The 13,965-nt window shown below is 50.9% G+C and overlaps 1 protein-coding gene across 1 annotated transcript in view; it reads left to right on the forward strand.

Moving 5' to 3' along the window:
- The window catches only part of P3h1 (prolyl 3-hydroxylase 1), a 16,144-nt gene extending 2,788 nt beyond the window's left edge, over positions 1-13,356 (forward strand). Inside the window, exons 3-15 of the mRNA XM_021199592.2 lie at positions 1,375-1,564; positions 2,453-2,584; positions 2,885-3,024; positions 5,151-5,240; positions 5,517-5,569; positions 5,733-5,854; positions 8,380-8,507; positions 8,744-8,839; positions 9,297-9,447; positions 10,992-11,109; positions 11,490-11,565; positions 11,820-11,960; positions 12,270-13,356. Of these exons, the coding sequence (XP_021055251.1) occupies positions 1,375-1,564; positions 2,453-2,584; positions 2,885-3,024; positions 5,151-5,240; positions 5,517-5,569; positions 5,733-5,854; positions 8,380-8,507; positions 8,744-8,839; positions 9,297-9,447; positions 10,992-11,109; positions 11,490-11,565; positions 11,820-11,960; positions 12,270-12,425 (1,593 nt within the window). The 3' untranslated portion in view covers positions 12,426-13,356. The remainder of the gene's footprint in view (positions 1-1,374; positions 1,565-2,452; positions 2,585-2,884; positions 3,025-5,150; positions 5,241-5,516; positions 5,570-5,732; positions 5,855-8,379; positions 8,508-8,743; positions 8,840-9,296; positions 9,448-10,991; positions 11,110-11,489; positions 11,566-11,819; positions 11,961-12,269) is intronic.
- The last annotated feature ends 609 nt before the right edge of the window (positions 13,357-13,965 follow it).

The following is a 13,965-nucleotide window of genomic DNA, read 5'->3' on the forward strand; positions in this document are numbered from 1 at the left end:
GAGAGAGAGAGAGAGAGAGAGAGAGAGAGCGAGAGAGAGCAAGCAAGCACAAAAGAGAGAGAGCTGCTATGTAATTCTGTACTGTGTAGTCCAGGCTGGCCCCAAGTCTTCCATATTTCTTTTTTCTTTTTTAAAGATTTTATTTATCTTATGTATGTGAGTACACTGTCGCTATCATCAGACACACCAGAAGAGGGCATTGGATCCCATTACAGATGGTTGAGAGCCACCATGTGGTTGCTGGGAATTGAACTCAGGACCTCTGGAAGAATAGTCAGTGCTCTTAACTGCTGAGCCATCTCTCCAGCCCCCATACTTCATTTTTTAGCCTAATTTAATACCATATTCTATGTGTATTTTCAGGACCTTTTTGACCTAACATTTGAATAGCATTTTTATAAAGAACTTATGTGCTTGATCATTTTAAAAGTTTATAAATCAGAACATTGGAGAGCCTGGGGATATACTCATTGGTAGGACATGTGCTTAGCATGCACAAGGCTCTGGGTTCATATTCAACAACAAAAAAACATGTGTGTGTGCATATATAACATTCATATATACATATAACTATGAACACTATCAGAACAACAGCACTCATACACAGCACACATGCTAAGCACTCTACCAGTACCAGAGGACTTTTAAAGTAAACTTGTGTTGGCTGTGCATGGCGGCATACACCTATAATCCTAGTACCGGGAAATCAGAGCAAAGCACGTCAGAAGTTCAAGGTCATCCTCAGATATTTAGTGAGTTTGATACCCTCCTGAACCATTGGAGATGTGAGACATTGCTTCAAGGGAGATAGGGTGGATTGTGATATATTTTAAATTTACGTATATTTGTGGGGCGTGTGTGTGTGTGTGTGTGTGTGTGTGTGTGTGTGTGTATGTGTGTGTAAGGGATGGGGGTGGGCAGATGGGGAACTTGTGAGTGCCCAGGAAGGCCAGAAGAGGAAATCAGAACCCCTGGAGCCGTAGTCACAGGCCTTCATGAGCCACTCTGTGTGAAAGCTGGAAACTAAACTCAAGTCTTCTGGAAGTACAATTTGCTAATTATTGAGCCATCTTTCTCTAGCCCACATCATCTGAAAACTGTAAGTCCTACAGAAACCTTATAATTTATATAAACCTACAGAAACATTATAGCGAGTGAGCTCTTCTTCCTCCATTAAGAGTTAAGCCTTGTGAATCCCAAGGGTACTTGAAAGCCCATTTGCTATCGGCCTTCATTGTGTAGGAGCACCCAGGATCCCCTGTACATCTATAACTTAGGAGTTATCACTTAGGAATCATCACTCTATGATAGTGGCTTAGGGCAAGGTGAGGGACTCCTCTGCAGCCTGTTTTGAGTACGCCTTCCCTCCAGTAGCATGAGTTTCGGCTGGGGGTACGACTCTACTCGGAGGAGAAGCCACAGGAAGCTGTGCCCCACCTGGAGGCGGCACTGCAAGAGTACTTTGTGGCCGATGAGGAGTGCCGTGCCCTCTGCGAAGGGCCCTATGACTACGACGGCTACAACTACCTAGACTACAGCGCTGACCTCTTCCAGGCCATCACAGGTGGGTGCTGTTCAGAGTGTGGCCTGACCAGGCCTCAGAGGGCTTTAAGGTCAAAATCCTGACGATGTACACAAACACCATGAAACCTCATCCCCCAGTTTGTCTTAAAATTTTATGAAAAAATTTGTTTTCTGTATATGAGCACACTGTAGCTGTCTTCAGGCACACCAGAAAAGGGCATCGGATTCCCATTATAGATGGTTGTGAAATCAAATCCCATGTGGTTGCTGGGAGTTGAACTCAGGACCTCTGGAAGAACAGTCAATGCACTTAACCACTGAGCCATCTCTCCAGCTCTTCAAATTTTTTAAGTCTGGAACTCTAACTAAAAATTGCCTTTTCAGGGGCTGGGGAGATAGCTCAGTGGGTAAGGCGCTTGCTGCACAAGCAAAAGGACCTGAGTTCAAATCCTTACGTACCCACATAAAAGCCGAGAATGGCAGCACTCGCCTGGAATCCCCTTGCTAGAGCTTGTCTCATCATATGGGTGAGCTTGAGGGTACAGAGTCTGTCTCAGAAACATAATGAAGAGTGATGGAAAAAGGTGCTGACATCACCTGGCTCCTATACTCTTACACACACGTGTTCACACATGTGCACAAATGCATGCACATATCCTCCACACAGAGATCACTTTCCACTTCAGCTTTCCTATGTTAGCAGAATCTGAATCCTAAATATGACTGTATTAGCCAGGCAGTGGTGGCACATACTTTTAATCCCGGCACTCAGAAGGCAAAGGCAGGCACATCTATGAGTTCGAGGCCAGCCTGGTCTACAGAGTAAGTTCCAGGACACCAGGGCTACACAGAGAAACCCTGTCTCAGAAAACAAAATCAAACAAACAAACAAAAGACCTCACTGTTCCTCATCTCTGATTCCTTCCAGATCATTACGTCCAGGTCCTCAGCTGTAAACAGGGCTGTGTCACTGAGCTGGCTTCCCACCCAAGTCGGGAAAAGCCTTTTGAAGACTTCCTCCCTTCGCACTATAATTACCTACAGTTTGCCTACTACAACAGTAAGGCCTGCTTTCTCTCTTCTCTCCGATGCCTCAACTAAGAAGAGTAGCCAGGCAGGCGGGGTTGTGACCACTCCACTTCTTCAGCACTTATAGCGTCTGTGTCTGTGGGAGACAACATGCCCAGTGATTGCTGGGTGTTTTGCCACAAGCCTGTGGCCCAGGTAGCCAGTTTCTACTGCCCAGAAGGGAGGAACAGGAGAGCCTAGGGCCTCTTTCCTTTCTCTGAAATCAGATGCTAAGTGGCCTTTGGTGTCCGGGATTATACCCTTCCCTCACGGCCATTTTCTTCCTTTGCAGTTGGGAACTATACACAAGCTATTGAATGCGCCAAGACCTACCTCCTCTTCTTTCCCAATGATGAGGTGATGAGCCAGAACCTGGCTTATTACACAGCCATGCTTGGAGAAGAAGAGGCGAGCTCCATCAGCCCCCGGGAGGTGAGAGACTGGCTTCAGGGAGGGCAGCTTCTGGCTGAACCCAATCAGAAGGAAGAAGAGTGCTCCTGGTGGGGTGGGGCGGGCCTTGGACTCAGCTTGCCAATCAGGGTGGGGAGGAGTACCAGGAGTTTGTAGAACATGGCAGAGCCAAATCCTCTAGAGTTCGATGTATGCTCTTCGGATTGGCACACAGATTTCTCTGCCCTGATTGACACCCAAGCTAGATGCTGGATACCATTTGCCCAAAGGCAGTGCTGTTTCCTTCATTATGGGTCTCTTTTGCCCACACCTGCTTTCTGTGTCCGTTTTAGTCCCAGAGTGCATTTCTCCTTGTCATTGTCTGCTTTCACCAATTACTCAGCATTAGCCATATCTCTAGAATGAGGAGAAAAGCTAGGTACAGACTTCAACTCTGAGGGCCAAGCCACAGTTCCTCCCACATAGCTCTGGAATTGAGTCTCTAAATAATCCCATTGTCAGCCCCTCCCAGCTGAGACTGGTGTTCTTGTAGTTATCTTTCTTGGCCACTAGATGGCGGTCATCTAGCTTTAAGACGGCCCTTCCAGTCTTTGTCTTGCTTGGTTGATACTTTTTCCCTTCCTTGTGATCCTAGTAATGAGCCTCAGAAGGGAAGGAATGTACTCTATGTGAGCCCATTTACCTAGAACGCTGCCCCCAGGAAGAGCTCTCCCCCAGGTGAGAGTAGCTAATACTGGTTTGAGCCCCTGCCCAGGCAGCTCACCCACTGGATAGCATGTGTGGCTTGGTTTCTGGCATTTGGAGCAGGAAGCCTATCAGTTAAACTCCTTCCTCGTGGGTGACTGTGGTAGCAGACAGGGTGGACTCCTTTAACGTGTTCCTCCTTGAACTACCCCCACTTTATCACTGTCTCTTTCTCTCTTCCTTCTGCTGCTTGGATCCTAGTAGGGGACCCAGGGAAAAGATATGACCCCGAAAGGGACTCAGTTTCCCAGCTCTGGGTAAGCCCTACCCCTGAGCACACATGCGATGTCAGAGTGCCAAGCTTAGCTATTCTGTAGCTGCCCGCCCTCAGGGAGGCATGGAGTCCAGCCATTCTGAGGGGTGGCAGGTGGCCAAGTAGAAAGAACTTGGGCTTGAGGACCCCAAAAACCCAGGTGTGAATGAAGGATCACTCTCAATCCTACTGCTCCCAAGGGTCTTTAAGATGAAGTTCACAGTCTCCACTCATGAGCTTCCACTCAGGGAACAGAGGCAGAAGAATCACAAGCTCAAGGCTAGCCTGGGTTATATAGTGAGACCGGGTCTCAAAACTAAAATGGCAGATGGCTCAGTGGGTAAAGGCCTTTGCTGCCGAGCCTGGTGAACTGAGTTTGATCTCTGACCCCTCAGAGTACAAGGAGGAAACTGACAAATTGTCCTCTAACCTCCTCACCTATGTCACAGTACACGCATGCACGCGCACACACACACACATGCACACGCACGCACACACACACACACACACACAAAATAAATAGAATAAAAAATACAAATTTAAAAAAAGGAATTTGCCACATAAGCTTGTGACCTGAGTTCAACCTACAAAACGCACAACAAGAGGGATGTAAACAACAGACTCCACAAAGCCGTCCCCTGCCCTCCACACATGCACAGCGGAGGTCACACTCTCCACAACACAAGTAAATAAATAAAATATAACAAGAAGAAAGGAGGGCTCAAGACAAAATTCACAGCCTGGTTTACAGAGTGAGTTCCAGGACAGCCAGGGCTACACAGAGAAACCTTGTCTCGAAAAAACAAAACAAAACAAAAAAAGACACAATTCAGTTGGTAGAGAGCCTTGCCTGGTATGCTTAAAGTCCTGGGTTCAATGTCAAGAACTTCAAAAGCAAAAATGGACTCTTTCCGTTCTCAGGATCATCAGTTCTTCCATTTCAGAGATCCACTGGGATCTCCTTTCCCTCAGTCAGGCTGAATTATGCTGCCCTCAGGGGTCTTCTTGAGCCTAGAGGGGAGACCTTTGGCCAAACTGGGCAACACATCATCCGTGACGGGGAGAAGGCACCTCAGTCGCATAGGGAAGTGGAAAATGCCAGGGAGGGCCACCCTAGGGCTGAGTTCTAGGAGACTCTTGGTTTCCTCAGAATGCCAAGGAATACCGACATCGAAGCCTGTTGGAGAAAGAACTGCTTTTCTTCGCTTATGACATTTTTGGAATTCCCTTTGTGGATCCGGTGAGCCAGAAAAGGATCTGCAGGGAGGGGGAGAGAGGGGCACTGGGAGCTGGGGGAGTCCACGCTGCAGAACTCTGGGGAGACGCTGTCCAGGGCTGAGCCAAGCATGGGTGCGTGGGCCCTGAGGACGGGAGACAAAGTGGACAGTGAAAGGCGGTCCTGAGCCATTAAAAGTAACTTAGGTCCCAAGAGCTCACCTCACCTCAGTCAGTGAGGCAGGTCACACGCTGATACCTGGAAGATCAACTCTCTTGCTTGTTTCCTGACCTACCTTAGGACTCATGGACTCCAGAAGAGGTGATTCCCAAGAGACTGCAGGAGAAACAGAAGTGAGAAACCCCGTGGTTGGGTCGGGTCGGTCTGACGAAGCACTTCAAGTTTCCTGCACCCAGGCAGATGGGATCCTAGCCAGGGGTGGGCAGGTCCAGTGTGGGACACTGGGGTCAGAACCAGGGCTGGCCCCAGCAGTCTTCAGTGCTGCCATGCTCACAGGTCAGAACGCGAAACTGCAGTCCGCATCTCCCAGGAGATTGGCAACCTTATGAAGGAGATCGAGACCCTCGTGGAGGAGAAGACCAAGGAGTCCTTGGATGTGAGCCGACTGACACGGGAAGGTGAGGCAGCAGCGGGTGGCATGACTGCCCACGTTCACCAGGTGGCAGCACCCGCAAGGCTTGCTCAGCCCATTATATACCAGCTTCTGCTTGGGTTAGCAGATGCTAGGACTTCCTCCACATGCAACACACCAAGGAGCTGTCATCAAGACAGCCCTGAGAATGGGCCTTTGGCTAAGAAGTGCGATTCCCATGTCACAGTTAGACTAGCATAGGCACAGTAGGTATGGATAGCGAAAGTCCCCTGCCTCCCCCTCCTAATGCTCTTCTGACAGCTCACGTCCTTATCAGGAGCTGGAACCTTCCTGTCTTCTCTGCTCCATTCGCTGCACTCCTGCCCCACAGAGATGGCTGCTCTCTTCTCTCCTCCTCTCCTGCCTTTCCGTTTCCCATTGCCTTTGGTTCACATGGGCCCAAACCCCTCCCGTCTGTCCTCATCCTTTCCCACCCAGATGCCAGCCTGTCTTCCAAACACCAGGACCATACATGCATTCTCAATAGTCAACTGACCTCTATGCACCTGCTCTGTGTGTCCACACATGCATTCTCAGTAGTCAACCATCCTCTATGCACTTGCTCTGTGTGTCCATGCATGCATTCTCAATAGTCAACCGTCCTCTATACATTTGTTCTGTGTGTGTGTGTGTGTGTGTGTGTGTGTGTGTGTGTGTGTGTGTCCCATGTCTCTACATTAGGTGGGGTGGTCTGTTTCTGGTCCCCTGAGCCCGCCGTTGGCCCACAGGTTATTCTCCATGCTTGTCCCACTCCTGATGTATTTTGCATCATCTCTGTCCTTAATCACAACCCCAAGAGACCTTACAGAGTCTCCTATAGCCTCTTCCTCCTCTGAGTTTGTGAGGGTGCTTCGATGTGTCTGGCTATTGTCTGACTGTGGGAAACAGCTCCCTGGAGCTCTCTGACTATGGGGAATGATGTTAGGCCACCTCTGCTGCATCACTCAAAGGTCTCAGCATGTAGATGGGGTTGAGCCAGGTCTGTAATGTGGCCCAAGCTTACAGCTACAGGCAGAATGGACACTGACCTTTGCCCTTCTAGATTGAACTGAACAGGAGCAGTGTGTAACAAGTTTGTCCAGCACTGCTCTGATTTCAGAAGTCGATTTCTATTTTTCTTGCTTCTCTTCTTGTCTGAGAGGGAGGTTAGGCAGATTACAAGATTACAAGATTGGGGCTGGTGAGATGGCTCAGCGGGTAAGAGCACCCGACTGCTCTTCCAAAGGTGCAGAGTTCAAATCCCAGCAACCACATGGTTGCTCAAACCATCCTTAACAAGATCTGACTCCCTCTTCTGGAGTGTCTGAAGACAGCTACAGTGTACTTACATATAATAAATAAATAAAATCTTTAAAAAAAAAAAAGATTACAAGATTGTTCTTGTAGGTAATATGACAATGATGATACCATGGACAACATTTTTGAGCATTCGCTATAAGCCAAACACTGTACTGAGAGTTTAGCCTTATTTGTTGTTCTCATTAATCTGTTGTCAAACTTAAAAAGGTAGATGCTGTTAACAGTAATTGATTAAAAATCAAGGCTGAAAAAAAAAAAAGAAAAGAAAAAAAAAATAATCAAGGCTGGGCCAGGCAGGGGTGGCGCACGCCTTTAATCCCAGCACTTGGGAGGCAGAGGCAGGCCAATTTCCAAAGTTAAGGCCAGCCTGGTCTACAGAGTGAGTTCCAGGACAGCCAGGGCTACACAGAGAAATCCTGTCTTGAAAAACAAACAAACAAAAAAATCAAGGCTGGGTGTGGTGGTTCATGCTTTTAATCCCAGCAGAGGCTAGACCTCTTGAGTTTGAGGCCAGCCTGGTCTACACAGTGAGATCCTATCTCAGAGAAAAGAGGGGGCGAGAAGAAGGTCTGAAGAGATAGCTCAACAGTAAGAGAGCGTTGTCTGCTCTTCCAGAAGATGTGGGTTTGAATCCCAGCACCCACATGGTGGCTTCCAACTGTCTGTAACTTCAGTCTGAAGCTATCTAGTTTCTTCTTCTGACCTGCTTGGGCACCAGGCATCTACGTGGTATACAATATGCATACAGGCAAAACACCCAGACATGTAAAATTTTAAAATTTTATTATTTATTTATTTTGGTTTTTCGAGGTAGGGTTTCTCTGTGTAGCCCTGGCTGTCCAGGAACTAGCTCTGTAGACCAGGCTGGCCCTGCCTCTGCTTCCTGAGTGCTGGAATTAAAGGCATGCACCACCATTGCCCATCTAAAATAAAATAAAAATTAGTATAATTCAGAGTAGTTAGGTCACACAGTAAGTGGAGGATTTGGTGGTCAAGCCCAGTCCTTTGGTTCTGGGGTTCATGTTCTGAGAATGTGTGTAGCTTTTACTCCAGGAGCCAGCAGCTGTCTGATGGCAGAGTGAGGCCTTGGATGTGGACTTGCATCCCTTTGGAAGCATCTGAGTAGGAATGCTTCTGGAATGCCTGTTCTTTTCGAGGAGGCCCTGGGCAGAGCTGCCCTGGGACCTGGTCCATCTTGTCCTTGATTTACAGGTGGTCCCCTGCTGTATGAAGGCATCAGTCTCACCATGAATTCCAAAGTCCTGAACGGCTCCCAGCGGGTGGTGATGGATGGTGTGATCTCTGATGACGAGTGCCAGGAGCTGCAGAGACTGACCACCGTGAGGAACCCAAACACTGCACCTCCTCCCCGCCCCTCATGCCAAGCACCTCCGTGGTGCAGCTGTCCCTGCTGCCCTTGGTCAACCCCACTCATCACACACCCATGGGCACATGCACACACACGCGAACTCACCCACACGCACACACATGCATGTCCACATGCACACACACACACACACACACACACACACACAGGCAACTGCTCTAACTTCGTCTTTACTTTTGGGTCCATTAGGCGGCAGCAACTTCGGGAGATGGCTACCGAGGTCAGACCTCCCCGCATACCCCAAATGAAAAGTTCTATGGTGTCACTGTCCTCAAAGCTCTCAAGGTAAAATCCAAAAATCTGTCTTGGTTCTCTACAGCACGGAGCGGGGGGAAAATCTGCCAACCAGGGAGGAGGAGGGCTCTGCGGTCCGGGGAGGAGCTGGGGGTGGGGGATAGAGAGGCAGAAGTGTCTCACAGCTGCCAGCGAGTGAGGATAAGCTATGCAAGGAGCTTTCCTGGTAAATCCTGGCTGTTAAAGCAGGCGCAATAAAAATGAGGCAAGGATCCCCAGACGTGTGGGCTGGCTACGAGTCAGGGCTGATCCCAGAGGGCTGTGTTCCTGAGCAGGGTACAGGAAAACTGTAAAGGAGAAAGGAGAGGAGACCGTCCGGTGTAGGGGACGGAGACCGCTCCTTCATCGGTGGGATGGGAGGTGCTTTCAGCGTGCGGCCTTGTGCCTCAGTGTCCTGGGCGGCATGCAGAGGAGAGTCAGGGCAGCTGACCACCAGTCTTCTTTGCAGCTCGGGCAGGAAGGGAAAGTTCCTCTGCAGAGTGCCCGCATGTACTACAACGTGACAGAGAAGGTGCGGCGCGTCATGGAGTCCTACTTCCGCCTGGACACACCCCTCTACTTCTCCTATTCCCACCTAGTGTGCCGCACTGCAATAGAAGGTGGGGCTCATCACCCCGCAGTTTCTGGGGAACAGACTGTGCCCTGGCACTATACTAGACACCGAGGACATGGAGTAGGCAGGGTATGGTTCCTTCGTGCCAGCTGGGACATCAGTGCAAGTGTGTTGGCTGCATCCCAGCATGTTGAATATGGCATGTGTGGGGTGGGGGGAATGCAGTCAACCACCCAAGGGTCAGGAGGCCTCCCAGCGGAGTGGTGAGAGCTCAAAGGATAAATGTGTTTGTGGAGCTGAGGGCAGCAAGAAACTTTGCAAGCCAGAGAGACCAGTTCTAAAGGAGCAGAAGCCCCGGAGAGCTAAGAACACAGCCAGTGTACAGAGAGCCACGCTCTTGAGCTTGTACTGTGTCCTTTAACTCGGTCCCTTGCTCCTGCTCTGTGCTTCAAGCCCTTTCAGTAACTGTTAGATACCAGTCATGTGTGGGAGGGAGTGCATTTGAAGTCAGACAGAGGTACAAGGCCGTGTTCCTTCTCCCTGACATCCCCTTTGCACTCACAGCCCTGAGCAGGGGTGAGGCACAGCCAGGCTGCCAGCAGCACATTTTTGTGGCCCAAAGCCAACTGTGTCCTGCCGTAGCGTTCAAAAGTCTCTGGCTCTGATACTGCCTCAGAAGGTGGCAGCACTGGAAAGCTTCTCTCTCCCTCAGGGTGTTAAAAGCACTAAGAAAATCTGGACACACCAGAGGAATGTGTCAGGCACTTGACTGTGTGCCACAGAGCCTCCAAGTGAAGCGTTGGCATGAGGAGGCCTGAGCAGACAGGGAAGGACTTGGCAGGGCCTTCCTCCTAAAAGATGAACTTGGCGGCTGCGTGCTGAGAGATTGGGAACAGGTGGATCAGGCTAGAGGCATGGGAGCTGGTCAGCAATGACCAAGGTGGGTGAGGATGAAGGCTCGAGATCTGGAAGGGCAAGGAAGCAGAGGTGCCGCAGGAGAGGTGGAGAGGAAGATGGACAGGTGGGTGCTGGTGACTGACTGGACTGGATGAGGCGGCATCTGCCATTCCCACACAGCGTGCCAAGGTTTACACTGGAGGAAGCTGTGATCTGCTGGCATTTACAGTAATCCTGTCCCTTCTCTTTCCATGTCCCCTCCCTGTGTGGTTCCCCACCTATCCCCACTCACAGAGCCCCACTTCACTGGCTGTGGTTCGCTGTTTCTGTTACCCACCCTGCCCCTCCTGCAGGCCTGCTGGAGAATGGAATCAATGGACCGCCCCCCCTCCCCAGCCTCACCTTTGACCTCTGTGATCCTTCCTATTTCAGAAAGTCTCCAGCTCCACCAGGGTGATGGCGCTCAGCCCAGGATCTATCTTATTGACACTTGTGGGCTGCATCCTGTTCACCCCCAAAACTTGCCCTAATCTCTTAGCTGTGGCTTAACCAAAGAGTCCTCCCAGCCAGAACATGACAGTTCCATAGATTCACATACATTTGGGGACACACCTCCATCCCCTGCTCCATGTGTCAGTGGGAGAGCATCTCACTGTTTCCTATTCTACTCTAACGTGGGTTTCCTGGCCACAGAATCACAGGCTGAGAGGAAGGACAGTAGTCACCCCGTCCACGTGGATAACTGCATCCTGAATGCTGAAGCCCTCGTGTGTATCAAGGAGCCCCCAGCCTACACGTTCCGGGACTACAGGTAAATGCAACAGTGTGGTGCCCAGGCACTGCACAGCGCTGGGCTGGCCTAGGAAGCTCCTCGGTACCCAGCACTCTGCCTCCCCACCCTCACACATGCGCACACACAGACAGAGAGGCAAGCTGTCCTCAGAAGCCAGTTCCTCACCCTAGACCCCACATAAGACAGATGGTAGGGAGATCCTCAGGAAGGGTGTGGGTAGGAGGGCATGGCTGGGTTTCTCACAAAGGTACGCCAGCTCGGGTGTGGTGGAGTCTCCAAAGAGGGCTGGGGGACCATGCAAGCTGTTTATGGCTTCGGAAAAGCTTCTAGTCTCCAGCTGGTAGTTGAAAGTACACAGAGGAAATAAGCCATGTCCGGATGCCTGCCTGCCTTTCCAGCGCCATCCTTTACCTCAATGGGGACTTCGATGGAGGAAACTTTTACTTCACTGAACTAGATGCCAAGACTGTGACAGTGAGTGCTCCCCTGTCCTCATCCCTGGGGGCAGAAACCTTGCTCTCTGGAGCTGATGGCCCCAGAGGATAGTAGACAGAATGACAACTGGGCTTCCTCCCCACCCCACCCCCACCAACCTCTAGCCTGTCTCCTGTCCCTGGGCCAGGGGCTTTGGGATATGATAGCTCTCCTCTGACTGTCCTTTGGGTCTTTGTCCTAATGATCCATTGCTCTTCTGAGGCTTTCCCCCCATTTCCTCTCCCCGCCCTTAGGCAGAGGTTCAGCCCCAGTGCGGAAGGGCTGTGGGATTCTCTTCTGGCACCGAGAACCCACATGGAGTGAAGGCTGTCACCAGGGGGCAGCGCTGTGCCATCGCCCTGTGGTTTACGCTGGATCCTCGGCACAGCGAGAGAGTAAGGGCTGTTGGGAGGGCGGGCCACTTGTGTTTCCCTGAGATTCCCCACCCAGGCACTCCCTGAAGTCATTGCCCGCCCACCCTCCCTGGGCCGTCCCTTGCACGTGGAAGTGGGAGAGGGTGGGGCTTGATGTAGAGTCCTGGGTTCATGCCTTGGGTCTACTCCAGCAACCAGAGCTTAAGCCTGCTGGGAAGGAGGCGGTCCCAGAGCCCCTGTGGTACCACTACCTTTGTTCTCTTGGAAGCAGCAGCTAAGGGGGTGAGGGGGCCTCGCCAGAGGCCGTCTGAGAAGAGTTTGCCTTTGCAGGACAGGGTGCAGGCAGATGACCTGGTGAAGATGCTGTTCAGCCCAGAAGAGGTGGACCTCCCCCAGGAACAGCCCCCGCCTGGCCAGCAGGGCTCGCCAGAGCCTGGAGAAGAGCCTCTGTCAGACAGAGGGTTGCTGCGCAAGGATGAGCTATGACAGCAGCTAGGTCACAGTTGGGTGTCCTTGGACTCGTGGGGGTGACTCAGTCCTGCAGCCTGGACTTCCCAGCCCCTCAAGGCTGCAGAGTGAGGGGCGCTTCTGTTGGCCGCCCAGCCAGAGGATCCTGTCCTCAGCCTCCTGCATGGTGCTACTGTTCTTGGAGTGGGCATGGCAGGACACACTCTTCTCTGGGCTCAGCTGAGGGCTCAGGATGCAGGCCCAGAACCACCCTGGGGCCTATGTAGGCAGCTGCCATCAGCAGCGTGATATATTTAAGTGTCTGTATAGACAACCAAAGAATAAATGATTTGCGGTTTTTTTTCATTTAGTGGTTTGTTCCAAGAGAGAAAATGTTTCCATTCTTCCCCAGATGCCGAGCTTGGTAGCAGCTACTCTGGGTAGTGTAGCATGGCACATGCCATACGAGAATTCCTCTGTAGCCTCCGGCCAAATAACCCAGGTACCTTGGGCTGTTACCATAGAAGGGACATCTTGGTCCTCACTGCCTACCTTCTGTGGGAACTGGGTATCCCAGATACAGCACCCAGTATGGCAGCACTTCATCAACTTTAAAGCTTTCAACATCTAGATTGTTACTAATCCTCTTCTGGCAGAGAGCAACAGTCAGTGCTGCTCTGGCACGGCAGCCGCAGGCTTCCTGCTTGGCTGGCTGGCCTCAGAGCCTGCACCTGACTGGAGATTCAGCTCCTCCAGCCTCATAGCTGGCGCGAAGCCCACTGCCTTCAGCACTCCTGAGATGCTGTTGTACAGGGTATAGGAACCTGCGTCTCAGCAGTCATTGGTCAGTCGAACTATTTATTTAGTGAGCACCAGCTTGTTGCTGGGAATAGGAGAGGGAGCAAAGCAAACCTGGGCCTCTCGGAGCTTGTATTATATAGGGGATACATAATAAATGTGTAAATATGTATGTGTGTGGTTTGTGTATCTCTAAGCCTTTGATATACAAAATCAAGTCAGGGCCCGGAGGCAGAAGAAACAGCAAGGGACAGGGAGGAGGAGCCCTTGCAACTCTTGGGATCCTGGTTCCCTTATCAGATGACTCATACCCTACCTGTAACTCCAGCTCCAGGGCATCTGATGCCCTCCTTTGGGACCAGCACATAGCATACACATATACAAATAAAAGCATCTTTTTTATTTTAAGGGGGGGGGGGTGGCTAGTGCCTGGGTAGAGTGCACCAGGAAGACAAGATCTGTAGGGCCCAGCAGGGTCTTGATCTTAGAGCATCAACATGGGACTAACATTAAAAGCCTCCTTGGGCAGGGCAGTGGTAACCCACGCCTTTAATCCCAGCACTCTGGGAGGCAGAGACAGACCAGCCTGGTCTACAAAGTGAGTTCTAGGACAGCCAGGGCTACACAGAGAAACCCTATCTTGAAAAACACAAGACAATAAAACTCTCCTTGGGCAATACATGGAGAATAATCTGTTGGGCCAGGAACAGAGAGAGACGACCAAAGAGGTGCTGTAGAATGATGAGAGGGAAAGGAAGAGGGCCTAGGGCCTGGGCCAGGG

The sequence above is a fragment of the Mus pahari genome, chromosome 6, assembly GCF_900095145.1.
Source record: "Mus pahari chromosome 6, PAHARI_EIJ_v1.1, whole genome shotgun sequence".
Taxonomy (NCBI): Eukaryota; Metazoa; Chordata; class Mammalia; order Rodentia; family Muridae; genus Mus; species Mus pahari.